The sequence below is a fragment of the Rana temporaria genome, chromosome 10 (genome assembly GCF_905171775.1).
Source record: "Rana temporaria chromosome 10, aRanTem1.1, whole genome shotgun sequence".
Classification (NCBI taxonomy): domain Eukaryota; kingdom Metazoa; phylum Chordata; class Amphibia; order Anura; family Ranidae; genus Rana; species Rana temporaria.
This window is the reverse complement of record NC_053498.1, coordinates 5,282,737-5,310,433: the sequence shown is the minus strand read 5'-3', so window position 1 is coordinate 5,310,433 and position 27,697 is coordinate 5,282,737. Positions and strand designations below refer to the sequence as shown.

The window sequence follows — 27,697 nt, the reverse complement described above, 5'->3', positions numbered from 1 at the left end:
ACTTCTCCTCCATCCACCGATCACACCGGGGAGAACTCATCTCCTCCATCCACCGATCACACCGGGGAGAATGTGACCAACTACAGACAGAGGTACAATTATACATTATTATATATTATTATTATTATTATTATTATTATTACACGGTGGTTACATAATGACAAAAAGAACAAGATGGAATTACATTATTATATATTATAATATTTTTTATATATAACAGAGATATTTTACTGCTGTTGTTATTATTATTTATTTTTCTTTTCTTTCTGTCTGTCTTCTTCTCCCCCCTTTTCCCTTCTTCTTTCTCCCCCCAATCTTCTTTCTTGCTTTTCATTTTCTTTCTTTCTTCTTCTGCCTTTCCCTTCTTCCTTCTTTCTTTTTCTTTTCCTTGTTTTTCTTTCTTTCTTTTTTTTTCTTTCCTTTCTCCCTTCTTTCTTATTTCCTCCTTCTCCCTTATTTCTTCTTTCTTCTCTCTATTCTTCTATTTTCTCTCTTTTTATTCTCCTTCCCCTCTTTCTCATCTTCTTCCCTTCTTTCTCTCTTCTCCCTTCTCTCTCCCCTACTTTCTGTCTTTTTCACTTCCCTTATTTCTCTTTTCTCCCTTCTCTCTCTCTGTCACTTCTGTCTCTCTTTTTTCCTTCTCTCTCTCTTCTTCCCTTCCCTTCTTTCTCTCTTCTTCCCTTCTTTCTCTCTTTTCTCTCCCTCTCTTCTTCCTTTCCCTTCTTTCTCTCTTCTCTCTTCTTCCCTTCCCTTCTTTCTCTCTTCTTCCCTTCCTTCTTTCTTTCTTCTCTCTCTCTCTTCTTTCTCTCTTCTTTCTCCCCTTCTTCCCGTCTTCTTCCCTTCCCTTTATTTCTCTCTTCTTCCGTTCCTTCTTCCCTTCTTTCTCTCTTCTTCCCTTCTTTCTCTCTTCTTCCCTTCCCTTCTTTCTCTCTTCTTCCCTTCTTTCTCTCTTCTTCCCTTCCCTTCTTTCTCTCTTCTCTCTCTCTTCTTCCCTTCTTTCTCTCCTTTTCCCTTCTTTCTCTCTTCTTCCTTTCCCTTCTTTCTCTCTTCTCTCTCTCTTCTTCCCTTCTCTTCTTTTTCTCTTCTTCTGTTCCTTTTTGCTCTCTTCTTTCCTTCGTTCTTTCTCTTCTTCTCTTCCCTTCTTTCTCTCTTCTTCCGTACCTTCTTCCCTTCTTTCTTTCTTTTTCCATTCTTTCTCTCTTCTTCCCTTCCCTTCTTTCTCTCTTCTTTCCTTCCTTTCTTTCTCTTTTCTTCCCTTCTTTCTCTCTTCTTATTTATATATATATATATATATATATATATATATATATATATATATATATATATATATATATATATATATATATATATATATATATATATAATTATTTATGTTATTATAAATGATTATTATAGAATGCAAGGTACAGGGTCACATTGTTATGTTTTATCATTTTATTATTGTAAAAAAAAAGAGATTGTTATAGAATGACACAAAGCACGCTACAGAGTTACATTATTGTACAATCTTATATTAAAAAAGCAAATAACACTTGCAGGGGGGGGGGGGGTAGCCCAGTGTGAGGGTAGAATTTGTCTAATTCCCAGAGTTCATCCTTAAAGCCTAAGTTTAGCCTGCCTATGCCCTATGCTTGTGTTAAAGAGAAATTGGCACTGATAATCAGTGCAAATCCAACAGTGCTGGCATTCAGTGCCCACTAGTGCTGACAATTAGTGACCATCAGTGCCACCTATCAGTACTCACCAGTGCTGCCCACCAGTGAATCCTCATCAGTGTCACCCATCAGTTTCATCTATCAGTGCCTCCTCATGAGTGCCACCCTTCAGTTCCATCTATCAGTGCCACCCATCAGTTCCATCTATCAGTGCCACCTATCAGCACACATCAGTGAAGGAGAAAAATTACCTCTTTGCAAAATTTTATAACAAACTATGGCCCAGATTCTCGTAGGAGTTACGCCGGCATATCTCCACATACGCCGTCATAACTCTGAGTTTGAGGCGTCGTATCTATGCGCCTGATTCTTAGAATCAGTTACGCATTGATTTCTCTTAGATCCGACCGGCGTAATTCTCTTAAGCCGTCGTATCTAAGTTGCATATTTACGCTGGCCGCTAGGTGGCGCTTCCGTCGATTTACGTGTCTAATATGGTAATGAGCTAGTTACGCCGATTCTCAAACGTACGTGTGGCCGGCGCATTTTTTTTACGTCGTTTCAGTAAGGCTTTTTTGGGCGTAAAGTTACCCCTGCTCTATGAGGCGTAGATGAGGTGTACCAATGTTAGGTATGGACGTCGGAACAGCTTCGAATTTTTCACGTTTTACGTCATTTGCGTAAGTTGTCCGTGAATGGGGCTGGACATAAGTTACGTTCACGTTGACTAGGCATTGAGCGGGCGCAATTTAATTTGAAAATTCGACGTGATACTGAGCATGCGCGCGCATGCGCCGTTCGATAAAAGCGTAATTTACGCGGGGTCACATAACATTTACATACAACATGCCCCCTACCAGCCTAGTTTGAATTAGGCGGGCCTACGCCGTATCAGATACACTACGCGGCCGTAACATAGAGCGGAAGATGTTTCTGAATACGGGACCTGCCGCTCTAAGTTACGGAGGCGTAGTGTAGCTGAGATACGCTACGCCCGCCTAAAGATAGGCGTTTTTCTGAGAATCTGGGCATATGATTTTTTTTTTCAAAATCTTCATCCTTTTTACATTTGTTTAGCAAAAAATACCCCCCCCCCCCCCCCCCGTGGTGATCGAATACCGCCAAAAGTAAGTTCTATTTGTCTCAAAAATATGATAAAAATGTCCTATGTGTACAGTGTAGCATGACCGCGTTATTGTCATTCAAAGTGTGAGTGAAAATTGGCCTGGGCAGGAAGGGGGTGAAAATGCCCGGTACTACTGAAGGGGTTAATATCCTCTTTATTTATTTTGTCTTTTAGAAAAAGTAAGACCCCCCCGGAACATCCGATAAAATATGGGTAAGTGTCATGTGGAATGTATATTGGATGCCGAGATATAGCAGCTGAAGTTCTGTGCGAATCTAGTCCAGCTTGGCTCTGCCCCTTTACCATTTCCCTATTGGTCCATTTAATATGCAAGGAGCTTCCTCATTGGACGGAAAGGGAGACTTTGGAGATACAAGGTCAGACTGGAATAGAACTTCAGCTGCCTCTAGATCTGTATTTACGGATCCGTTTGATAGGGGGCCTCTGATTTATTTTTTCTTAATTGGTTTTATCACATATGGGGATGAGGCAGAGGCATTGCTAGGCGGGTGCGGGGGGTGGGGGCCGCACCCGGGGAACACCCGCCAGAGGGGTGACACCCATGGGTAGCAACACCACTAACACGGGCCGCTGCCCTGATTAGCTGTGCCTCGCAACCGTTGTGTACCTCAGTGGCGTGGACCGAAGCCGCCTCCTCCTCTCTTTTACATCCACAGAGGAGGAGGAGCCTGCGCTCGAGGGACAGACACACAGTGTGTGTATCTGTCAGTGCTGTTCTAAAGGGAAAGTAAGGGGGCGTCTATACTGCTGGAGTGATCTGCACTGAGAGGGGTCTTTAATGCTGGGGGGTCCGCACTAGGGGGGTGTCTGAACTGAGGGGGGTCTGTAATGCTGGGGTGTCTGCACTAGGGGGGTCTGCACTGCTAGTGGGTGTCTGCACTGAGGTGGGTGTCTGCACTGAGGGGGGGTGTCTGTACTGATAGGGGGTCTGCACTGAGGTGGGGGGTGTCTGTACTGATGGGGGTCTGCACTTGGGTGGGGGTGTCTGTACTGATGGGGGTCTGCACTTGGGTGGGGGTGTCTGCACTTAGGTGGGAGTGTCTGTACTGATGGGGGTTCTGCACTGATGGAGGGGTCTATACTATGGGGGAGGTCTGTACTGAGGGAGGGGATCTGTACCTAGTGAGAGGGGTCTGTACTATGGGAGGGGGGTCTGTAGTTAGTGGAGGGGGGTTTGTACTGCGGGAGAAGGGTCTATAGTTAGTGGAGGGGGGTCTGCACTGAGGGGGGTGTCTGCACTGAGGGGGGTGTCTGTACTGAGGGTGGTCTGCACTGAGGTGGGTGTCTGCACTGAGGTGGGTGTCTGCACTGAGGTGGGTGTCTGCACTGAGGGGGGGTGTCTGTACTGATGGGGGTCTGCACTTGGGTGGGGGTGTCTGTACTGATGGGGGTCTGCACTTGGGTGGGGGTGTCTGCACTTAGGTGGGAGTGTCTGTACTGATGGGGGTTCTGCACTGATGGAGGGGTCTATACTATGGGGGAGGTCTGTACTGAGGGAGGGGATCTGTACCTAGTGAGAGGGGTCTGTACTGTGGGAGGGGGGTCTGTAATTAGTGGAGGGGGGTTTGTACTGCGGGAGAAGGGTCTATAGTTAGTGGAGGGGGGTCTGCACTGAGGGGGGTGTCTGCACTGAGGGGGGTGTCTGTACTGAGGGTGGTCTGCACTGAGGTGGGTGTCTGCACTGAGGTGGGTGTCTGCACTGAGGTGGGTGTCTGCACTGAGGTGGGTGTCTGCACTGAGGGGGGGTGTCTGTACTGATGAGGGTCTGCACTTGGGTCGGGGTGTCTGCACTTAGGTGGGAGTGTCTGCACTTAGGTGGGGGTGTCTGTACTGATGGGGTGTCTGCACTGATGGGGGGTCTGCACTGATGGAGGAGTCTATACTGAGGGGGGAGGTCTATATTGATGGGGGGGTCTGTACTGAGGGAGGGGGTCTGTACCTAGTGAGAGGGGTCTGTACTGGGGTGGGGGGTTTGTAGTTAGTGGAGGGGGTCTGTAGTTAGTGGAGGAGGGTCTGTACTGAGGGGGAGCTATAGTTGGTGGGGGGCGTGACACCATTTTTTTTCGCACCAGGTGACACCAACCCTAGTGACGCCACTGGGATGAGGTTCAATTTTAATTAAAAATGTCTTATTTAAATCACATTTACATGTATCATTGGATAAGAGACACTTCCTAAAGTGGACCTGTCATCAGATATATTTCTAAGGCTTCATGCTTGCTGAGTGTAACATTTCCAGGTAGTGTATTACCTCTCACATAGATCACAGTAGTCCCCCCTGGCAACACCTTCATCTCCTTTCCCCTCCATAATTAATAGCGCCATCTTTGTTCAGGCATCATCTTCTTCCTGGACTGAGCTGCCAACTCAGAGATGACACAATCACATAGATCCTGGTGTCTGTGCAGTTCTTGGCTGTCTTCAGTGGCGTCGCTAGGGGGTGGCTTTTCGGGGCTATAGCCCCGAGTCTCTCAGAGGTAGCACCAGAGAGTGGGCAGGCAGCACAGGAAAGCCGGATGGGCGAGAGAGCAGAGAAATTACATCATGAGGACCCTGGTGTAAGTGGGGGGGCTCTCTGGGGACCCTGGTGTAAGGGGGGGACTCTCTGGTGACCCTGATGTAAGTGGGGGGCTGTCTGAGTACCCTGATGTAAGGGGGCTCTCTGGGGACACTGATGTAAGTGTGGGGGAGGCTCTCTGGGGACACTGATGTAAGTGTGGGGGGATCTCTGGGCACCCTGATGTAAAGGGGGCTCTCTGAGGACCCTGATGTAAGGGCAGGGTTCTCTGGTGACCCTGATGTAAGTGGGAGGGGGCTCTCTGGGTACCCTGATGTAAGGGGGGCTCTCTGGGGACACTGGTGTAAGTGTGGGGGGCTTTCGGGGGACCCTGATGTAAGAGGGGGCTCCTGATGTAAGGAAGGGGCTCTCTGGGGACCCTGATGTAAGGGGAGGGTTCTCTTGTGACCCTGATGTAAGTGGGGGGGCTCTCTGGGGACCCTGATGTAAGGGGGGCTCTCTGGGGACACTGATGTAAGTGGGGGAGGCTTTCTGGGGTCCCTGATGTAAGGGGGAGGCTCTCTGAGCACCCTGATGTAAGGAGAGGGTTCTCTGGGGACCCTGATGTAAGTGGGGGGGCTCTCTTGGCACCCTGATGTAAAGGGGGCTCTCTGAGGACCCTGATGTAAGGGCAGGGTTCTCTGGTGACCCTGATGTAAGTGGGAGGGGGCTCTCTGGGCACCCTGATGTAAGGGGGGGCTCTCTGGGGACACTGGTGTAAGTGTGGGGGGCTTTCGGGGGACCCTGATGTAAGAGGGGGCTCCTGATGTAAGGAAGGGGCTCTCTGGGGACCCTGATGTAAGGGGAGGGTTCTCTTGTGACCCTGATGTAAGTGGGGGGGCTCTCTGGGGACCCTGATGTAAGGGGGGCTCTCTGGGGACACTGATGTAAGTGGGGGAGGCTTTCTGGGGTCCCTGATGTAAGGGGGAGGCTCTCTGAGCACCCTGATGTAAGGGGAGGGTTCTCTGGGGACCCTGATGTAAGTGGGGGGGCTCTCTTGGCACCCTGATGTAAGGGGGCTCTCTGGGGTCCCTTATGTAAGTGGGGGTCTCTCTGGGTACCCTGATGTAAGGGATGCTTTCTGGAGACCCTGATGCAAGGGGGAGGCTCTCTGGGGACCCTGATTTAGGCTGCATTCACACCTGAGCGACAAAACGCCCGACGCGGGGCGCTTCTGCCGCTAGAGGGGAGAATTCCCATTGCTGTCTATGGAGATGGTTCACATCTCATAGACGCCGAACGCCTGTCGCCTGAAAAAAAGTCCCGGACCCTTTTTTTCAGGCGACATTGGCGTTTGCCCATTGACAGCAATGGGAAGACTTTGAAAAAAAAAAAGTAAATTGAAAGTTTCACACTCGCGGCAAAATACGCCGCTACCGCCGAACGCGGCTGTCGCTCAGGTGTGAATGGAGTCTTAAGAATGTAAGTGTGGGGGGCTTTTTGGGGACCCTGATGTAAGGAAAGGGCTCTCTGAGCACCCTGATGAAGGAAGGGGCTCTCTGGGCACCCTGATGTAGGGAAGGGGCTCTCTGGGCACCCTGATGTAAGGGGGCTCTCTGGGGACACTGATGTAAGGGGGAGGCTCTCTGAGCACCCTGATGTAAGGGGAGGGTTCTCTGGGGACCCTGATGTAAGTGGGGGGGCTCTCTTGGCACCCTGATGTAAGGGGGCTCTCTGGGGTCCCTGATGTAAGTGGGGGGCTCTCTGGGTACCCTGATGTAAGGGAGGTTCTCTGGAGACCCTGATGCAAGGGGGAGGCTCTCTGGGGACCCTGATGTAAGAATGTAAGTGTGGGGGGCTTTTTGGGGACCCTGATGTAAGGAAGGGGCTCTCTGGGCACCCTGATGTAAGGAAGGGGCTCTCTGGGCACCCTGATGTAAGGAGGAGGCTCTCTGGGCACCCTGATGTAAGGGGGGGCTCTCTGGGCACCCTGATGTAAGTGTGGGGGGCTCCCTGGGTCCCTGATGTAAGGAAGGGACTCTCTGTGGACACTGATGTAAGTGATCTAAGTAATGCTTTCCCCTGTCTGCAGCAGACTGATGACATCATCTCGGCCTAGGCAAAGTCACTGGACTGGAGCTCATGATAATATTGTGTCAGGAAATAATTTGTGAAACTCTAAAGTTACTAAAAGGTCCAAATTTAATGATACAAAAACCTCTCTGCAGATTTCTTCCAGAGGGCCCCGCCCTTCCTCATCCAGCTGCAGAATATTTTGCGAAAATACCCGGACGGCGGACAGATCCTTAAAGTAAGTGAACGGATTTAATTTTGAATTTAAGAAAACTACGATGAAGCTTTCCATAAAACCCAACAAATTGTGGAAACGCGAATATGTCTACGAAGTCTACATTGCTGTACATGACCCTACTGGGGAGATTTCACCTCACTTCCTGTCTCTCTGACACCGGGATACAATTGGGGGGATAGGGGGTTGTCATCAGGGCAGGAAGCTACAGACCACAATAAAAACCTGACAGAGGCTATAGTCCTTTCCAGTGTTTTCTTGCAATCTGTGCCCCCCCCCCCCCCCGAAAAGCTTTTCCCATCACTTGCTGTACAGAAAGGAAATGTGGGGAGATCTGATCATTGGGGGGCCTAGACCACAGGAAAATCCAATGGGGGTTCTATCCCTTCCCCACTCCTTTCAAAACTACAACAATTGTTGAGGTCCAGGGACTGATTTAAGATTTGGGGTACAGGAGGGGGAAAGTGTTACAGGGATCTTTAGGTATGGATCTTAAAATGGAACCCCGTGCCAAAATGAAAAAAAATTGCGTGGGTCTCCCCCCATGACCATACCAGACCATCCAGGTCTTCTCCCTCCTGGTCTTCTTCCTCCTGGTCTTCTCCCTCCAGGTCTTCTCCCTCCTGGTCTTCTCCCTCCAGGTCTTTTCCCTCCAGGTCTTCTTCCTCCTGGTCTTCTTCCTCCTGATCTTCTCCCTCCTGATCTTCTCCCTCCTGGTCTTCTCCCTCCTGATCTTCTCCCTCCTGATCTTCTCCCTCCTAGTCTTCTCCCTCCTGGTCTTCTCTCTCCTGGTCTTCTCCCTCCTGGTCTTCCTTTTTCCTGGTCTTCTCCCTCCTGATCTTCTTCCTCCTGGTCTTCTTCCTCCTGGTTTTGTCCCTCTTGGTCTTCTCCCTGCGGTCTTCTTCCTCCTGGTCTTCTCCCCCTGGTCTTCTTCCTCCTGGTCTTCTCCCTCCTGATCTTCTTCCTCCTGGTCTTCTTCCTCCTGGTTTTGTCCCTCTTGGTCTTCTCCCTGTGGTCTTCTTCCTCCTGGACTTCTCCCTCCGGTCTCTTCTTCCTCCTGGTCTTCTCCCCCTGGTCTTCTTCCTCCTGGTCTTCTCCCTCCTGGTCTTCTCTCTCCGGTCTTCTTCCTCCTGGTCTTCTTCCTCTAGGTCTTCTCCACCACTGCTGTCTTCTCCGCCGCCAACCCGGTCCTCCTCCAACAGGGTCTTCCATCGTTGTGCCAGCTCCGCTCTCTGCCGGTTCTTATATAGCCATAGGGCGTGGCCATCCGGTGACATCACCATTAGACCCCGCCCTATACAACTATATAGATCAGACCAAAATGAGGGACAAATGTGGAGGAAATAAGGACAGAGGGACAGTCCCTGGAAAATCTGGGACAGTCCCTCGAAATGCGAGACAGAAATTTATAGCTGGAATTGGCCTTTCATTTCTTTGCCTCTTAATTGAAGTCCATTTAAAACAACAGCTCCATCTAAGACTCCCCGCCCACAGGGTGACAACACTGCTGTGTCAGTTCACTTCAAGACAAACAGCGTTGTCACCCTACTACAGAAAGTGGGAAAATAATGGATCTGGCAGAATCAACGGGCAATACAGGGAGGACTCGGAAAAACAAAAAGTGCCATTTTATGCATAAATAATTTCTATTTTATACACTTTCAGGAACTGATTCAGAACGCCGATGACGCTAAAGCGACTGAAGTCGTTTTTGTTTATGATGAAAGACAATACGGAACAGAAACTTTACATTCCAAAGACCTCCATGTCGTCCAAGGTAAGACATTCTTTTACTTTATATTTAGAACTATCGGTAAAACTTTTTTTTCCGTTTTGAATAGAGTAATGCCGCGTACACACGGTCAGAAATTCCGACAAGAAAAGTTCGATGTGAGCTTTTGGTTGGAAATTCCAACCGTGTGTAGGCTCCATCGGAATTTTTTTGTCGGAATTTCCATTAAGAAAAATGTAAGAACTGGTTCTCAAATTTTCCGACAAGAAAAGTTCTTGGAGGAAATTCGCATCGTCTGTATGCAATTCCGACGCACACAAAAAAAACACGCATGCTCGGAATCAAGTCGACGCATACTCGGAAGCATTGAACTTAATCTTTCTCCGCTCGTCGTAGTGTTGTTCGTCACCGCGTTCTTGGCGGTCGGAATTTTGTGTGACCGTGTGTATGCAACTCAAGTTTGAGCCAAAATTCCGTCGGGTACAAATCCATGGTTTTCTTGTCGGAATTTCTGATCGTGTGTACGCGGCATTATAGGGAGGGTTATAACCTCTGTCAGTTGTTTTGTGTGTCATCTGTGTCCCCATTGGGGTGATTTCCCTTCACTTTCTGTCCCAAAGCCAAAACGGGAAGTGAGAGGAAATCCCGTCAAAGGAGTCCCAGAACTAGTGTCCCCATTGGGGAGATTTCCCTTCACTTCCTGTCCCATAGCCAAAACGGGAAGTGAGAGGAAATCCCGTCAAAGGAGTCCCAGAACTAGTGTCCCCATTGGAAGTTTCCTCTTCTATTCCTGTCCTGGTGGCAACCAAAGATGTAGAATTTTCTTTCACTCTCAGTGATAATGGCAAACAGGGCAAATACCCCTAACGGGGGCACAAACATCAATAAAGACCTGACAGGTGGGTCTAATCCCTCTCCACTCTGTCCAAAACTAAAGATGAATAAAACATTATTTTTGCCTTTAGTGATACTTTAACCCTACTCCAAGCCCAAAACCCCCCCCCCCCCAAATTGTCAGATGTTCAGATAATTCCTCTATTGCCTTTTTGTATTATTTTTCATGTATTGTTTTCCTCCCTCAGGCCCGGCTCTTCTGGCCTACAACAACGAGATCTTTACCGATCAAGACTGGGAGGGGATCCAAAAACCCGGAAACAGCATCAAGCGCAAAGACCCCGACACCGTTGGAAGATTTGGACTCGGGTTCAACTCGGTCTACCACATTACAGGTCAGCTGGAGGGTCATTTTGGCCTCAAGGAGTCAATCCAGACCAGAGAGCACTGGGGGGGGGTGGGGGCTAGGGAGCAGTGGGGGGGAACTAGACAGCACAGTGGGGGGAGCATGGGGGAGCACTGGGGGGAGCCAGGGAGCACTGGGAGGGGGGGGGGGGAGCCAGGGAGCACAGGGGGGAGGGGACTGGACAGCACAGTAGGGGAGCCAGGGAGAATGAGGGCCAGAGAGCACTGAGGAGGAGCCAGGGTGCAGAGGAGGTATGCAGGGAGAACAGGGAGCACGTTGGCAGTAAAAGAAGTTGGATAGGAGGAGTTAGCCGGTCAGACGCGGAGAGGGCAGGTGAGCGGCGCAAGCTGAGGGAGCAGCACAGCTGCTTTATGTGCCCTAAGCCTGTTGGTCAGTCCAGTGATGAGCAGAGGCTTCCTAATTTGCCTAGTTAGAGAGCCGCCTCTGATTGTAGGGATAAGGTTGGTCAGTGCAGTGGTCAGGTAGGTCAGTGTAGGGATCAGGTAGGTCAGTGTAGTGGTCAGTATAGGAATCAGGTAGGTCAGTGTAGTGGTCAGTATAGGAATCAGGTAGGTCAGTGTAGAGAACAGGTAGATCAGTGTAGGAATCAGGTAGGTTGGTGTAGTGGTCCGTGTAGGAATCGGGTAGGTCAGTGTAGGGATCAAGTAGGTAAGTGTAGTGGTCAGTGTAGGAATCAGGTAGGTCAGTGTAGGGATAAGGTTGGTCAGTGTAGGAATCAGGTAGGTCATTGTAGGGATAAGGTTGGTCAGTGCAGTGGTCAGGTAGGTCAGTGTAGTGGTTAGTGAAGGGAACAGGTAGGTCAGTGTAGTGGTTAGTGCAGGGAACAGGTAGGTCAGTGTAGTGGTTAGTGCAGGGAACAGGTAGGTCAGTGTAGTGGTCAGTGTAGGGAACAGGTAGATCAGTGTAGGAATCAGGTAGGTTAGTGTAGTGGTCAGTGTAGGAATCGGGTAGGTCAGTGTAGGGATCAGGTAGGTCAGCGTAGTGGTCAGTGTAGGAATCAGGTAGGTCAGTGTAGTGGTCAGTGTAGGGATCAGGTAGGTCAGTGTAGTGGTCAGGTAGGTCAGTGTAGGGAACAGATAGATCAGTGTAGGAATCAGGTAGGTCAGTGTAGTGGTCAGGTAGGTCAGGTAGGTCAGTGTAGGAATCAGGTAGGTTAGTGTAGTGATCCAGTAGGTCAGTGTAGGAATCAGGTAGGTCAGTGTAGTGGTCAGGTAGGTGAGGGAATCAAGTTGGTCAGTAATACTGTACTAGTGGAAGGGACTCACTCAGGGAGTGCTAAATGTCTGGCGGGGGGGGTGCAAATGTATTGCCCTATCCCGGGCGCTGACAACTCACCCTACACCACTGACTGCATATATTTGAGGAAAATATGTGAATAAAATAGTTTACCATTTGCCAATAAAAAAAAAAATACGTCCCCGGATTTCATTTTGAAAGTCTGGTCACCTTACCCTAAGACCGCATGGAGTGGTTTCCCTGGTGTAGAACAGAGATTGATGGAAAGTCTAGCTCTACATGTCCTCATGAGTCATGATGATATGCCGGTGAACCTGGGAATAATGAAGGGTATGGCTGCTTGCGTTAAGCTCTTATATGCTTTGTAGTTGTAACTCCTCTCTGCAAAGCTTCTTATGTGTTGTTTTCTTTAATGCACAGATCACCCAGCAATCTTTAGCAGCAAAAATATTGGGTTTCTGGATCCACAAGAACGCATTTTTCGCAGAGGAGGATGCCTGTGGAACTTGGAAAAAGAAAGACAAGACTTTGAGAAACTTTCTGACCAGTTCCAACCTTTCCAAAAAGCCCTGGAGGCTCTTGGCTTAGGGCGTTGGGAGGAGATTCTCAACTCCGGCCACTTCAATGGAACTCTCTTTCGCTTCCCTCTGCGACTCGATCCTTCTGAAATTTCTGATAATATCTACGACTCTGAGAGAGTTCAGGAGCTCTTTGATTCTTTCGTCAGGGACGCTAGCATCAGCCTCCTCTTCCTTCGCCATGTTACTAGAGTAGCTCTCAAGAATATTGACCGTAGTGGAGCGTTGACCACTCTCCTTACTGTTGAGGTATCTACCGAAGAGAAATTTGTGAACAAGTCAGCGGATCTTGACATCTTGACACATATTAAGGTTACTACTCTGAAGCAGCTTGGAAGAGAAAAAGAAGTCAGTAAGTGGTTAGTGACCTCCAGTAACATTCAAGGAAATCTCTTTCCAGACTTGACTGAACTGAGCACCAAACTCTGCAACAAACCAGGACTTGACTTGGCCTATCCCTTATCTGAGGCCTGCATGGACTATGGTGGCCGCTTAAGTTGCATATTGCCACTTCCAGACAAGGAGGAAAACAGGACAGGTCTACCGTTGATCATTAACGGCTGTTTTGACCTCACTGACGACAGGAGAAGCCTAAAGTGGCCAGAAATAGACCAGCAACATGACGAGGCTGCTAAGTGGAACCATATTTTGGTGGAACAAGTTCTGCCTCTACTCTACACACATGCGGTCTGTAATACGGTGTCTTTGGTCAAGTCGTCCAAAATACCAGCTGATGTCATTTACAAAATCTGGCCAGACCCAGAAAGGACTCAACACAAAAAGATATGGCACAAACTTGCCAGACAATTGGTCGAAAAACTGATGAAGGAAAGAGTATTCCAGATAGCTGACCAATCCCGTTGGGTAACGGCCACTGAAGCGGTTTTTCTACTGGAAAGAGAATTTGAAGACAAACTATCTGCGTGCTTAGAGGAAGTTCTTCTGCTGTTAAAGACTCCACTCGTTAAAGTCCCCAGGCAGGTCTATTCATCTCTACAGTTGGCTACAAAGCTGGACAGTGTTTCTCCCACTCTGGTGAGAAAGTTCTTACACAAGGATGGCTGGCACGGGGTCTCTCGTGAAAAAAAGATGATGCTCCTGAGGTATGCCATCAGCAATGGACGGTATGATGAGTTACTCAATCTTCAGCTGTTGCCATTAGCAGATGGAAAATTCACAAGTTTCCAGAATACAGAACGCAATGGCATGGTCTACATTGACGGCAAAGACTTTCCAAGGTGAGCCAGCCATAGAGTGCTAACATGCCTTGCTGTGGGGAAATATTAATGATACTAACTTATAATACCACATATACTCGAGTATAAGCCGACCCAAGTATAAGCCGAGGCACCTAATTTTACCACAAAAAACTGTGAAAACTTATTGACTTGAGTATAAGCCTAGGGTGAGAATGCAGCAGCTACTGTAAGCGGAAAAGAGGGTTAACAATGCCCATTTGCACGCTTCACTGTGCCCATTTGCACGCCTCACTGTGCCCAGCCTCACTGTGCCCATTGCAACTTCACTGTGCCCATTACAACCTCACTGTGCCCATTACAACCTCACTGTGCCCATTACAACCTCACTGTGCCCATTGCAACCTCACTGTGCCCATCCTCATTGTGCCCATTACAAACTCACTGTGCCCATTGCAACCTCACTGTGCCAATCCTCATTGTGCCCATTACAACCTCACTGTACCCATTACAACCTCACTGTACCCATTACCTCACTTTGCCCATCCTCACTGTGCCCATTACACCCTCGCTGTGCCCATTACCTCACTGTACCCATTACAACCTCACTGTACCCATTACCTCACTTTGCCCATCCTCACTGTGCCCATTACCACCTCACTGTGCCCATTACCTCACTGTGCCCATGACAATCTCACTGTGCAAATTGCAGCGTACCTGAAATTCTTAACAGGATGCGCTGCGGGCGTCCATTTTTTAAAACTCGCGGCTTCCTCCTGGTCCCGTCCCGTTCCGTGATAGGCGTTTGACACTGTGTTCAGTGTTCCGCCAATCACGGACGTTCTTTTATCCTCGGACAATAGAAGGTCCGTGATAGGCGGAACACTGAACACAGTGTCAAACGCCTATCACGAAATGGGACGGAACCAGGAGGAAGCAGCGAGTTTTAAAAAATGGACGCCCAAGGTACACTGACTCGAGTATAAGCCGAGAGGAGTATTTTCAGCCCTAAAAAAAAGGGCTAAAAAACTTGGCTAATACTAGAGAATATACGGTAATTATATCTGAAACAAAGTGTAGGTGACGTTTTCACTTCTGTGGTGCCATACTGTCCTGGTTATGCAGTAAAGTTTGTCTGTCAGCTTACCTCTCCTCCATGTGCTCAGACTAAGAGGCCAGCCACTCTCACCTGGTTGCTTAAGTAATCTCTCCTCTAAGCATGGCTCCACCCCAGGCCCTATCAGAGGACTCTATATTAACCTGTGCACTACAAGCCAGCCCTGCTGATCAACATTGTGTGTTTAGCTTTCATGGGTGACTTGCTTTGTCTTCTACGTCTGATTCCAGTTACTGATCTTGGCTTGTTCTCGACTATCCCTGCCTGCTTGTGACCCTGACCTTTGGCATGTTCTATGTTTATCCTTGTCTGCTAGTCGCCCCGACCTTTGGCTTATCTCCTTATCATCTCTTGTCATCCTGGGCTGCTGCTTCCTCTCTATCCTCCTGTAGCCTACCATGAGCGTGAGCTGGGAGACCCTGGGGGCCGCGACCTGGAACCAGTTGCAGCACAGTCCATCCTCACCATTAGAGGCTCTGGTGAACACCTGCTGGCTCTTAGACTCTGCACCCCGGGGAATCTTATGCTCCAGCTCCCAGTGGGATCCGTGTTGGTGCTCCAGTGGACCTGCCTTCCTGAACCACCCCGAGTTCCATCCACAGCAGTCAGTTCTAGGGTCCACTACCTTAGCGGTGTACTCCTGACCCCAACGGTGTGCATCTGTCACCTGGCCTCAGGTGACCTGACACATACTCTAGGGCAGGGGTCTTCAAACCTTCTAAACAAAGGGAAAGTTTGTTGTCCATCAGACTTTAAGGGGGGCCTGACTGTGGCCAGCAGGAGTGGACATTCTCCTGGCATCAGTGGGAGTAAACCTCACCACATTTGGTATTAGGGGGAGGAATAGTACCCCATCATTGATATCATTGTGAGGAATAGTGCCCCATTGTTGGTATCATTGGAAGAAATAATGCCCCATTGTTGGTATCATTGCAAGGAATCGTCCCCAGTTAAACCGCTGTATGTACAGTTTTACTAACACGTGTGTTTTGCTTGATGTCTTCCAGAATTTTATTGCCTGGACTGGCAGATCGATTTATTCCTGAAGATTTACCGGAAGATCTACGCACATTCTTCTCAAAGATTGGAAAAGCAAGTAAGTGCAATTATCCTACTTGGATACCGTAATATAAAATGGTACAATGGAACCTCGGATTACGAGTAAAATCCGTTCCAGGAGAATGCTCGTAATCCAAAGTACTCGCATATCAAAGCGAGTTTCCCCATTGAAGTCAATGGAAAACAAAAATTATTTGTTCCCCATTGACTTCAATGGCATGCAATACCGCATGCAGCCAGAGGTGGGGGGCGCCGGAGAGCCTCGGAAATGTCCGTAAAGGCCTGAGGACACCTCAGCAAACCTTGAAAACTGAGTATTTACGTGTCTTTCTGAATGGTGCCAATCGGCTGTGATCAGCGCCATTCGGCTTTGCTCGGCCTGGTCATGAAAGTGGGGGAACTCTACTGGAGGTCAAAGCACACTATGTTTTTCCTAGTCAGAGCAAAAAAGTGGGTTTGTTTCTATCTCCTGTATTTCTCCAAGAATAAATACTTACCTTCCCTCTGCTTATTTTATTTCTGCTTTAGAAACGTTCAAGAATCTTGTGTGCCTAAATGAAGACGTGGTTCTTGGAAAACTACATGAAGCTCTTCCTCAGAGGTGGACAAACCATCTTGACATTGTCAACTGGAACCCCCAAGAACGGGACAGTCCACCGGTACAATGGATCAATACTCTCTGGACCTTCCTCCAAAGATATTCCACTCTGCACCACTTTGAAAACCAACCGATTGTGCCCCTAAATAAAGTCACAGGGAAGTCGTCAAATATTCAACTTGCCCGGCTGAAAAAGAAAACAACGTTGCTTCTGAAAAATAAAGACGGGCACCTCTTGGATGACTGTACCTCTAAGCTGCTGGAGAAAGCTGGTTGCACCATCATACGGGAAGAGAATTCTTGGCTTTGGCACAAAAACCTGGACGTGTACATTTTAGCACCAACGCCAAATAACATCCTGAAAACGTTGTCACATTTAAATCTGGATCAGGTTACAAAAGTACTTACAGATGCCCCTAAAGATCACCTAAAGCGGTTTGGTGAAGTCCTTTCTCAGGCCTACTCATTCACGTCTCCAGAGCTGGAAATTTTGTACAAGCTGCCAATCTTCTGCAGCGCCCCTTGTATTGCGGCCCCGTCCTCAAAACTGGTGGCTGCTGTCCACTTAGCAGCCGTAGACAAGGACACCGTCCCCGCTGTCTCGGACAGCCTGATGTTTCCAGATGTGTTAATAAAATGCAGAGATGCTTTAGACCAGAGGCTTCTCCAACTAATGCAAATCAGATTGCTCAATGCAAAAGATGTGGCTTTACTGATGGCAAAAGCCATTCAAACCAGCAGCTACTCTGCTTACCCAGCTGAAATTGAGAAGATAATGTTGTGGATCTTGAGAAATGGACATGTGCTATTTGCCCAGAATGACCAGCTGACGAACCTATGCAGAAGCCTTAGCTTCATGCAGTGTAACGGTAGCCTCAAACAACCGTCTTCTCTCTTTGATCCGAACGTGGACATACTGAAAGAACTGTTTGACGCACATCAATTTCCCCCTTCAAACTTTCGGGAAGATTCGGTTTTAACATCACTGAAGCAATTGGGGATTAAAGACTCCATCCACAAAATTACACCTGATGATGTTTTGCAGATTGCTGAAACTTTAAGTTGCGAGAGAATAAAAAAAGGCCCAAGCTCTTTAAAAAAGGCCAAAGCGCTTATAAGGGTTTGCAATGAAACATCGGTTTTGTCTCAGTTTACTTTGGCCAACTTAAAGAGGCTCTGCAACCTTTCCTGGGTCCCAGTAAAAGCTCACAACTCACAGATGGTTTTTGGTGAACCAGAAAACCTCAGAGACGTTGCCTACCGTGACATAGTGGAATTTTCAATGCCTCTAACCGATGACTTTAAAAAAGAGGCAAATGACCGCCTTGGCTTAAGCAAACCACCACCTTCTGCAAAAGTGATTGAAAGTCTTAAAGTCCTCGGCCAAAAATATTCTCAGATGGATCAGTATTCTCTAGAAATGAAACTTCATAATATTTACAAGTACATACAAGATAACCTTCTCCAGCTGCACGATGATCTTCTTTCGGAAGTCATGATTTGGAATGGAGAAAGTTTTTCCTGCCCAGATGAAATTGTTTTGTCCTATCCTGAAGGTTTGGATTTAAGCTTCTTTACTAAAAAAGTTCCATCCGCTTACTTAACTTACCAAAACCTTTTCTCAAAATGTGGAGTAAAGAAAACCTTATCAAACCAAGATGTCGTCAATGTACTGCATACGGTAAAACAGCGCTTAGGTGATGCTTGTTCTAATGTCCGCACTTCCAAAGACTTGAAACTTGCACTCTCAGTCTTGGACTGGATGAAAACAAATTCTATACAGGGAACAGATGACCTTCCGATACCAGTCCAGTCTGAAAACAATGGATTTAGCCTCGAACCACTCTCTAAAACTCTCTTCTGTGACATTGATAAACAGAATATGTCTGATAACTTTATCGATACAGACTGTTTTATTGTACATGATGAAGTTTCTGTGGCAACGGCAAAGTTTCTGAAGATCCAACTTCTGAGCACCAAGGTCTTGAAGCCAGAATTTTTCGAAGCCTGGGGCCAAAATGAACCAGTGACTCTTCGCATTAAAAACATCCTTCGAGAATACAGTGAACACTCTGAAGTTTTTAAAGAACTTTTACAAAATGCAGATGATGCAGATGCAACAGTTTGCAAATTCTTGGTGGATAGGAGACACAATTTGGACTCCCGAAAAACCCTAATAGATCCAGGCATGGCTAGCTGTCACGGGGCGGCCTTGTGGTCCTATAATGACAGCAAATTCGCAGATAAGGATTTTATCAACATTACCCGTATCGGAGCAGCCACTAAGGAAACTCAGATCAAAAAAATTGGAAAATTCGGCTTGGGTTTTAATACCGTGTACCATATCACCGATGTACCAGCAATTATGAGCAGTTCCACCTTAATCATATTTGACCCAAATGTGAATCACTTGCAGAAACACATTCCGAGCAATAACCCGGGGATGAAGCTGAATCTTCAAAAGAATGCAAAACCCCTTTATACTTTTCCTGACCAGTTCCAGCCATTCATTGGGGTGTTCGGTTGCAACTTTGCAGAAGAACCTTTTAACTTCGATGGGACTCTTATTCGCTTACCATTTCGGAGCGAAGAAGAAGCAAACAAATCGAAAATCTGTCACCAGGCATTCAGCGAAGAAGATATCAACATGCTCATCAGCAATTTTGAGAGTTTTTCAGATATTCTCTTGATTTTCATAAAGAATGTCAAAGAAGTGGAATTAAATTGCCTAAATAAGGGATCTACCCCTGAAGATCAATTGACCAAAGTGCATCTTCGGAAAGATATCCTTGAAAGACTGACTGTGCCTCAGACTGTTCTCCTACAAAAGGAGCAAATAGATGTCTCCAAAAAACTGACTGTGCCCACGGAAACCTTGGTGGACATCACCACATCAAAAATCATAAAAATTAGCGTACGGAAAGCAGTGAAAGATGACGATAAATACTTTCTTATACAATCTAGCCTCGGAATCAAGGAATCGTTCCAGATGTTCACGCAAGATGACAATATTATTTCTTTTCCAGCTTCTGGACTTGCCATTCCACTAAAGAAAGATCACAGCACTGGAAAATGGGCCCCAGATTTAAAAGACTTCCAGGGGATGGTGTTCTGTTTTCTCCCACTCCCAGTGTCCTCCGGACTTCCTTTTCATATAAATGCAGCTTTTGCCGCCATGTCCAATCGGAAAAACCTGTGGGACACAACCGTTAAGGGTGACTGGAATAAGAAGCTACTCTGTGATGCTTTACTAGTCGCTGCCATCACTGCCCTGTCACAGATGCAGATACTACACCAGAAGGGTGACTTGAAGGACTACTACTACTACACCTTCTGGCCAGACTTCAGCAAAGTCAACACATTCTTCACGGGAGCTGTGAAAAGCTTCTACCAGGCAATAACCTTTGGATTTGGAAATTCACTTCCCACCCTCGTTGGCAATGGTCAGGAATGGTGCACCATAAAACACGCTTGCTTTCTCGAACTAGAAGATTTTGAAAACCTGGCCGTTCAAAGCATTGCCAAAAAGGTGTTCTCCTCTGTTCTTAAAAAGCCAAATTTGTCAGTAAGCCTCCCCCAATGGGTGAGGGAAAGTCTCCGTGCTTGTGGCTGCCTCGAGGAGCTGCAGAAGAATTTTTACAGTACTGAAAGGTTCTACAAAGAGATCCTTCTTCAAAATCTGGATGCCATAAATGCAAAAGACAGAGATATGCTAGTACTTTATGCCATTGATCTGCAAAATAAAAGCCTGGATAATATACTATCATCAAAACCTTGCATTCCATCATCTGATGGGAAATTGCAGCTAATTGGAAAACTGGTGCATCCAATGGGAAAAGTCTCCATACTGTATGATCCCCAAGAAGGACGTTTTCCTGAAGGAGATGAGTTTCTCAAACCAGAAAGACTGGCACGTTTATATATTTTAGGGATGCTGAAGGACAGATTACCCATGAAAGAGCTCATGGCAAGAACCAGTAGAATACCAAATATCTGGAGGATTGACAGAACAAAAGCTCTAAAACAAATCTGTTGCGTTTTGGAATTGTTAAATGACCTACTTCAGCAAGAACCTGATGCTGCTCATTGTGGAGAATTCAGAGACATTGTTTTTCTTCCTGCAATACCACCTCAAAAAGAAGATGTCTCAGGAAATCTGACTTTAATGAAATCAAAAGGACTTTATCATTACAAGCACAGATCACTTGTCTGCCTGGTGGAACCAGTACTAGGCAAAGAACATTTGGAAAAAGTCAAGTTGTCTGAACCATTACTGACCTTCTTAGGGCTTGATCAGTCTCCTTCTTTCTCAACTGTGCTATCCCAACTGGAAGAAGCTTGTAAAGCACCAAACTTGTTAAATTCTGAAGAAATGTCTCGGGTGGCCAAAAGCTGCTACAATTTTTTAAATAAACAGGTAAAAAAACAGCCAGATCTTGATGCCCAAGTAAAAGAGAAAGCCTCTACTATGCCTTTTGTCTACGGTGATGATGAGTTTGTCCCAGTGGAAGTGGTTGCAAAGAAGCTCCCTTTTGATGCGCTCCCTTATTTGCATAAACTGCCAAAAGACTATGAAACCTTCAATGAACTCTGGACTTGTGTTGGACTTCAAGAAGAATTTGCCACTGAAGATTACCTTTCTGTTTTGAAAAAGATGGCTGCAGAGAAAGGAGAAAGACCTCTTTCAGCAAGTGAATCCCAACTGGCATTGAACTTAATTAATCACAGCTTGGAAACGATGACTCCAAATGCACAAAATCTGATGGATAAGCAGCTCATTTTTTTACCAGACAAGCAAGGAGTATTGCGTCATGTGGATAAAATATTTTACAATGATACTCCCTGGCTTCCCTGTGACGAAACCCTACATTTCTGCCACGAGCATGTTCCTCGAGCCGTGGTACCAAAGTTTGGGGTCAAAACAAAAATTCATTACACCCTTCAAAAATTGAAAGTCGGTGGTCTGTCCAAGTGGGTCTCACAATTTGGTGCCAGGGAGCCGCTCACCACCCGTATCAAGAACATTATAAAGGAGTACTCTTCAAAGAAAGATATTTTGAAGGAACTCATTCAGAACGCAGATGACTCCGAAGCTTCTGAAATTCATTTTGTGTTGGACTGCAGAACTCACCAGACAAAACACACTTTTGGAGATCAGTGGAATCCATTACAAGGTCCAGCTCTTTGTGTTTACAACAACAATATATTTAAGTCTAAGGATATTGATGGCATTCAGCAGCTGGGAATAGGTGGCAAAGGAGACCGATTAGACAAAACTGGAAAGTTTGGACTCGGCTTTAATTCCGTATACCACATAACCGATTGTCCGTCTTTTGTCACAGGTGATGCCACTTTGTGCATCTTTGACCCTAATCTTATGTTTTTGGAAAGCGCTGAAGAAATCAGCCCAGGTGGCATTATCTCTGTGAATAACGAATTCAAGATCACATTTGCGGATGTCTATGATACATTCTTGCCTTCGCATTTCAAACTGGAAGAGGGTACTCTTTTTCGTCTACCGCTCAGGATGTCTAACACAGTGTCAGAGTCCAAAATCAGTGACCAAACTTCATCACTGGTTGACATTAGAAGTATGTGCGAGGAATTAAAGAATGATGCTGACAACATGATTTTGTTCTTGAATAACATCAGGACAATACGCTTTTCTGAAATGACTACTGGTGGAGATTTGAATGAGATCCTCTCAATTGAATCTAAAATAGATGACCAGGATAAAGAAATGTTGTCTTCTTTCCAACAAAAGTTTTCTGAGCTGGCTGGGAATTCTGCAGATTTGTCTGACACCCCACCATTCCAAGTGATATACAGACTTAAAATAGCTCGCAATGACTCTAGCAGGGCAACAGACTGGCTGATAGCCAAGCAGGTGGGTACAGAAGGCCTGGACACCCTGAAGAAAGTTTCTGGTCGTTTATGTCAAACAATGATTCCGCATGGCTCTGTTGCAGCCTACCTACCAATCTCAGGTCGCCTTCCAGATCGCCTTCCAACCAACTGGAAGGGTAGAGCTTTCTGCGCCTTGCCTTTCCCTCTAGAAACTGGTCTCCCTGTACATGTAAATGCTAATTTTATTGTTGATTCAGCAAGGAGAGGCATCTGCATAGAGGATGGTGATAGCCCAAAGACTGAATGGAATGAGTTTTTGTTATCGGACATTATAGCTCCACTCTACTGTTGCCTTCTCAAAAGCTTGTGTAAAATAGTTTCCAAGCAGAAAGGGGAACCACTCATTTTTCCAAATGTTGACTCTTGCAGTTTGTTTTTGAGTTCATATTTGGATCATTTTCCAGCTGTGAAAAGTTCTGTGCCACCTCAATGGCAAACCTTAGTTAAGGAAGTCTACTTGACAATTTTTAAAAGTAAAGCACAAGTAATTCCAACTTACAAGGAGAATGAAGTAAAAGAAAAATTTGGAAAGAGGACAACTGTTCATGTTGAGTGGTCAAGTATTGGAAAACCGAGCATTTTAGAGGAGCCCTTCTTTCTTTCCCAAAAACAATATAAAATTATTGGATATCTACTCCAAAATATTAACCTGTGTATAGTATTTGGAGGGTTCACTGACTTTGTATGCAAAGAACTTAAATCTGCTGGTGTACCTGTTGTTGAATTGAGTCCTCAGACCTTGTGCGAGTTCCTAAGACATTGTCAGCTACTTCCTGATGGACAAGTACTTCCTGCACCAGTGTCCAGGTCTCTTTTTAGAAATGTAGAAAACTGCAAAAAGATATTAGAGTACTGTTCGAAGAACCCAGTTGATCTGCAGGGGGTTCCTTTACTCGTGACTAAGGATGAAATACTCCGCACCTTTGACAAAAATGATCCCAAATTTTTTTCCAGATTCTCAGAGCTTTTCCCAGAAGACAATAATCAGTTTGCTACATGTGATAAATCATTTTTGACAGATCGTGGCTTTTTAAAACCCCTGACTCTTGCAAATTCCATCAGTTTTGTTAAGAGACACTTGGGGCCATTGCATGACTTGTCATCTTCAAAAAGCAAGTGCGGCCTTACCCTTTCCAAGGAGAAAGAAAGCTGGCTGACAAAACTATGGGAATTCTTGGGAAGTGAAATCTCCACGCAAAAAGAGGACAGGAGGAAAGCACATTTTGAGACTATCGTTTCTAATTACGAACATTGGGCAATTTTGCCGGTGTGTTATGAACAGGAACCAAAAATCCTCTCTTTTTCTCACATCAAAGATATGATCTTTCCATGTCGCAGTGACATTGCCAAATACATGCTAAAATTAGGATTTCCTGAATTAAAATTGAGTTTATTTCCTCGTTACATTGTTGATTTCTTTAGGCCATATCTGATTGACCCAGAAAATGTTGGAAATGTTCTTGAACATCTGAGCTCCAGAACAGACCTTAAGTGGGACTTATTGGAAAGTTGGGATCTGGATATCATGCTATCCGGGATCTTATCACAGCTCCAAAAACAAAGAAGCCAGAAAAACTTAAAAGATCTCCATTGTTTACCTTTGTTTGAAACCTATGATGGCAAAAGACGAAGACTAAATGGATGCCAAAAGATCTATGTACTTGACTCTGCGCTCGGTTTAGAATCCCTTAAACTTTCAGAAATTGACTCGCAGACAGCGTTCCTTAAAAATACGAATTTTAACCAAAAAGCTGCCAAAATAATGAACATTACAATAATCAATGAACTTCAATTAATTACTGATTTCCTTCTTCTTCATCTAAAGTTCCTCAATGAAAATCAATTATTGGGACTTCTACGGCTGATTGTGGCACTGCAAAGCTCTCAAGATTTCCAAAGTAAAAAAGATTTAATCTTCTCTTCTTTTAGAAGTATCAAACTGATCAGAAGCAAAGAAGGAGTACTAGAGCCGGTCTCCTACTTCTATGACCATACCGTAAAACTCTTCTCTACATTTGGTCTACAGGACTATTTTATCCCAAGTGATGTGTGGACGATGTTTAAATGGGTTGAACCACAATTCCAAAAGCTTCTGCGTGAACTTGGATTCAAACACTACTTTACAGAAGATGATGTCATCAGATTTGCGTCTCAAGTAGAAAATGAAGCAAAAACGATGGTCCCCTCAAAATCCCTGACTGCAAAAGCTAAAGAGTTGTTTGATTACTTGTTATCTATGGATATGGATAAAGTAAGTGCCGATTTTCCTTCGGAGGTGGGAAAAATTGCATTCATCATTCCTTTGAATGTCCAAAAAGACTTAAAAGATTTACACCCTTCATTTGCTGGGAAAGACCTGACAGTAGCGCTCAAAGAATCACTACTGGTGAGGAAAGACAACCAACAACATTTGGTTTGGACTTCCATGACACTAATAGAAAAGTACATAGTCAGCAAGAAAAAGCTTGAGTTCTTGGAAAGATGTGGGGTACTTCTTGAGCCACCTGTTCAGAAGGTAATTGAGAATGTGAAAAACGTTTGTAACGCTCAGTGCAACAAAGAACATTTCCAAACTAGGGGCCAGGTCCTAAAATTAGCTTACGATTTCCTTCAGAACCACATTGATGATGTAGACTGTGTTTCTCTGGAAAATGTTCCTTTCATTTTAGTAGAGAACAATGTTGCCCTTGCCGAGCCAAAACAAATTGTGTTTAATGTACAAAACCACGATGACTTTCGTCCATATCTTTACAAGCTGCCTCCGTTGCTGGCATGCTTTAGCAATCTCTTCCAGAAGGTAGGGGTTGAGGAAGAGGCATCTATATTTCACTTTGCCCGGGTTCTTTCGGCTGTTTATGAGGAAACCCTAGATAAAACATCTTTGCACGCTAATCTCACAAAAACTGTCTCTGAGACGACTAAACAATTTTTTACGTTACTGGAAAAGACAACGCCGAAAGATCTTCAGAACCTCAAGCCACTTTACCTTCCAGCTGTTGATGGCAAACTCTACGAGTCATCTGGGTTAATTCTAAATGACTGCCGATCTTATATGACCACGTTGAAACTTAAAGGTATATTTAAGTTTATTCACTCGGGTGAAAACCAACACAGAACAAAACATCTCCTCAGCCTACTATCTGTGGATATTCGGCCAAGATTGCTTTCTGACATCACAGAAGAGTCTATCGATAATTTGGTGGCCTGTCCGCTTGGAGAAGACTGCACAGTTAAAAGGAACTTCACAGAACTACTTGTCTCACCGATATTTTGTAAAGGTCTGGGTTGCCTTCTGTGCAAGCAGAGCAATGGTAAAACTACCCAGAAAGAAGCAGAACAAACCTGCAGCAATATCTTTGGAAGAATAAAATTAATATGCTGCTGTAAATTACAGACCAGTCTCGTGTACGAGAACGCCACTTTAAAGGGTACAACTTCGGAAAGAACAGTCTTCGTGAGATACGTTGACATGTGCTGCCAGATTTATCTCGAACACAGTAAACTCGCCAAAAGAAGAAAGGCCTTTCAAGTCATGCATTCCCTTTCAAGAGAAATTAACAATCTGATTAGAAATAAATTAGACCATAGCTCATTAATTGTTGTTGCGGAAATGCTTGCCTGCGATGATCCCGAGGAAATGATTGAGGTGCTGAAAGAACACGAGGTGTGGAGCAATATGCTGGAAACCAAAAATGCCTTCACTTTGCCAAAACCCGGAGAGAAGATTCCAGGTGAATGGTATGATTGCTTGGACATGAGCGTTCAGAATAGATTCAGGGTAGGTGACTATGTGGGATACATGGTTCCGGGAGAAGATGAGGAATACCTGTACGCTGTAGTTGTCGAGGAACTGAAAGCAAAAACGTTCGGCAACTATCAACTTCCCATGTATCGCATAGACATTGGTCAAGAAGAAACAATTGAAGTCAGCGTCCTTGACTTATATCAGTTCAAAAGGTCTCCAAGTCATAATTCAAAAGCTCTTGTTCCCCTTGACACCCCACTGCCTCACCAACAACAGAACGATGACCGATGGTTTGAAAGCTCAGTGGAAAAAATTAAAGCAGACATTGACCTTCAGTTAAGCCAAATATGGCAGCTGCCTCAAACTGAGAAGGTCAAGGCTATAAGACGTCTTTACCTAAAGTACCACCCAGACAAAAACGTTGGCCAAGAAGACATCTCAACTGAGATTTTTAAATACCTTCAGCAAAGGATCAAAGAATTGGAATCTGGTGGGAAGAAAGATAATCATTCCAATCACACAACACCCAATCACCATTCCAGCTCTTTTGGAGGCTTCTCCACATTTTGGGGCAAGTGGGATAGAGAGGCTTCTCACCACAGGCAAAATCGCGAATACTTTTCAAGAAAAACTAGATGCAACTACGACTTTTTCCGCTATCACAGCAACGCTCCGCAACCAAAACCTCAGGAGGCTGAAAGATGGCTGAGGCAAGCGGAATGCGACTTGAAGGCCGCAGAAAATGACGTCAATCGGTCCACGGAATGGGTGTTCTACAAAGTACACCAGGCTGTGGAAAAGGCGCTATTTGCCGCACAGTATATTATGAAAGGGAAAATTGAGCGGGACGCTGACATAGCCCAATTGGCGTGTGATGTAGCCACGTACCGTAGCCAACTCGGTTCAATTGGAGATCAGGTGTCACAAATGAAAGCTCTTGGCGTGGATAACAAAGGAACTCAGTACCCCGACTACCACTCACCCCCTCAAATTCCCAATGATGGCTTTGCCTCTGACAAGGAGGAGGAAGTTATCACTTTGGCCAAGGACATCTTACGGAGAATAACAAGTTATGTACGCCTTTGAGAACCCATCTAATGGATGTCCTTCAGCACAGAAGTCACTGCTACAATCTTTTCTGAAATTTGTTTGTAGAGGAACTTTTATTTTTTTATTTTTAAGTTGACTTACATTTTTTTACTTCTTTTACTGCAACTCCATGAAGCACTTTGGGTGTACATTGTTATTTTTCAATATGCAAAACTTGTAGTAAACATTTTTTTTGTGCCTATGGTCTGTGTCTGTATATTTTTTTTTCTTCATTGGGAACGTTGTATGCTTCTGTATGGATAAACCGCTTGCTGACCCACCAGAGTACGTATACTGCTGATTGGCGGCTCGTATAGGCACCGTAACCTACGTTTTGCGGCTTTCTTCCGGGTTCAAGGCGGGCGTACGTGCGTGTCACCCCCGCCCGCTGGCTCTGATGTAATTGAACACAGTGGGACTTAAGGGCCTGTGCACATGGGCCGAATATGGGGCGGTATTGGCCGGTTCAATGGAAACCGGCCCACATTCGGCCCATGTGAACGGCAGCCGGTCTGACAGAAGTCGGCGGAACATCAGGTTTTCTGTGGAAGGGGCGTGTCCGAAAAAGGTCT

The 27,697-nt window shown here is 45.8% G+C and overlaps 1 protein-coding gene across 1 annotated transcript; it reads left to right on the top strand.

Annotated features, from left to right (window-relative positions):
* LOC120916209 (sacsin-like) lies at positions 1-27,328 on the top strand. The gene is made up of 8 exons (XM_040327064.1): positions 1-92; positions 2,956-2,994; positions 7,528-7,610; positions 9,273-9,384; positions 10,422-10,568; positions 12,257-13,652; positions 15,735-15,823; positions 16,315-27,328. Exons 2-8 carry the CDS (start codon positions 2,991-2,993, stop codon positions 27,120-27,122), a joined length of 12,639 nt encoding a protein of 4,212 aa, XP_040182998.1. The 5' UTR covers positions 1-92; positions 2,956-2,990; the 3' UTR covers positions 27,123-27,328.
* The last annotated feature ends 369 nt before the right edge of the window (positions 27,329-27,697 follow it).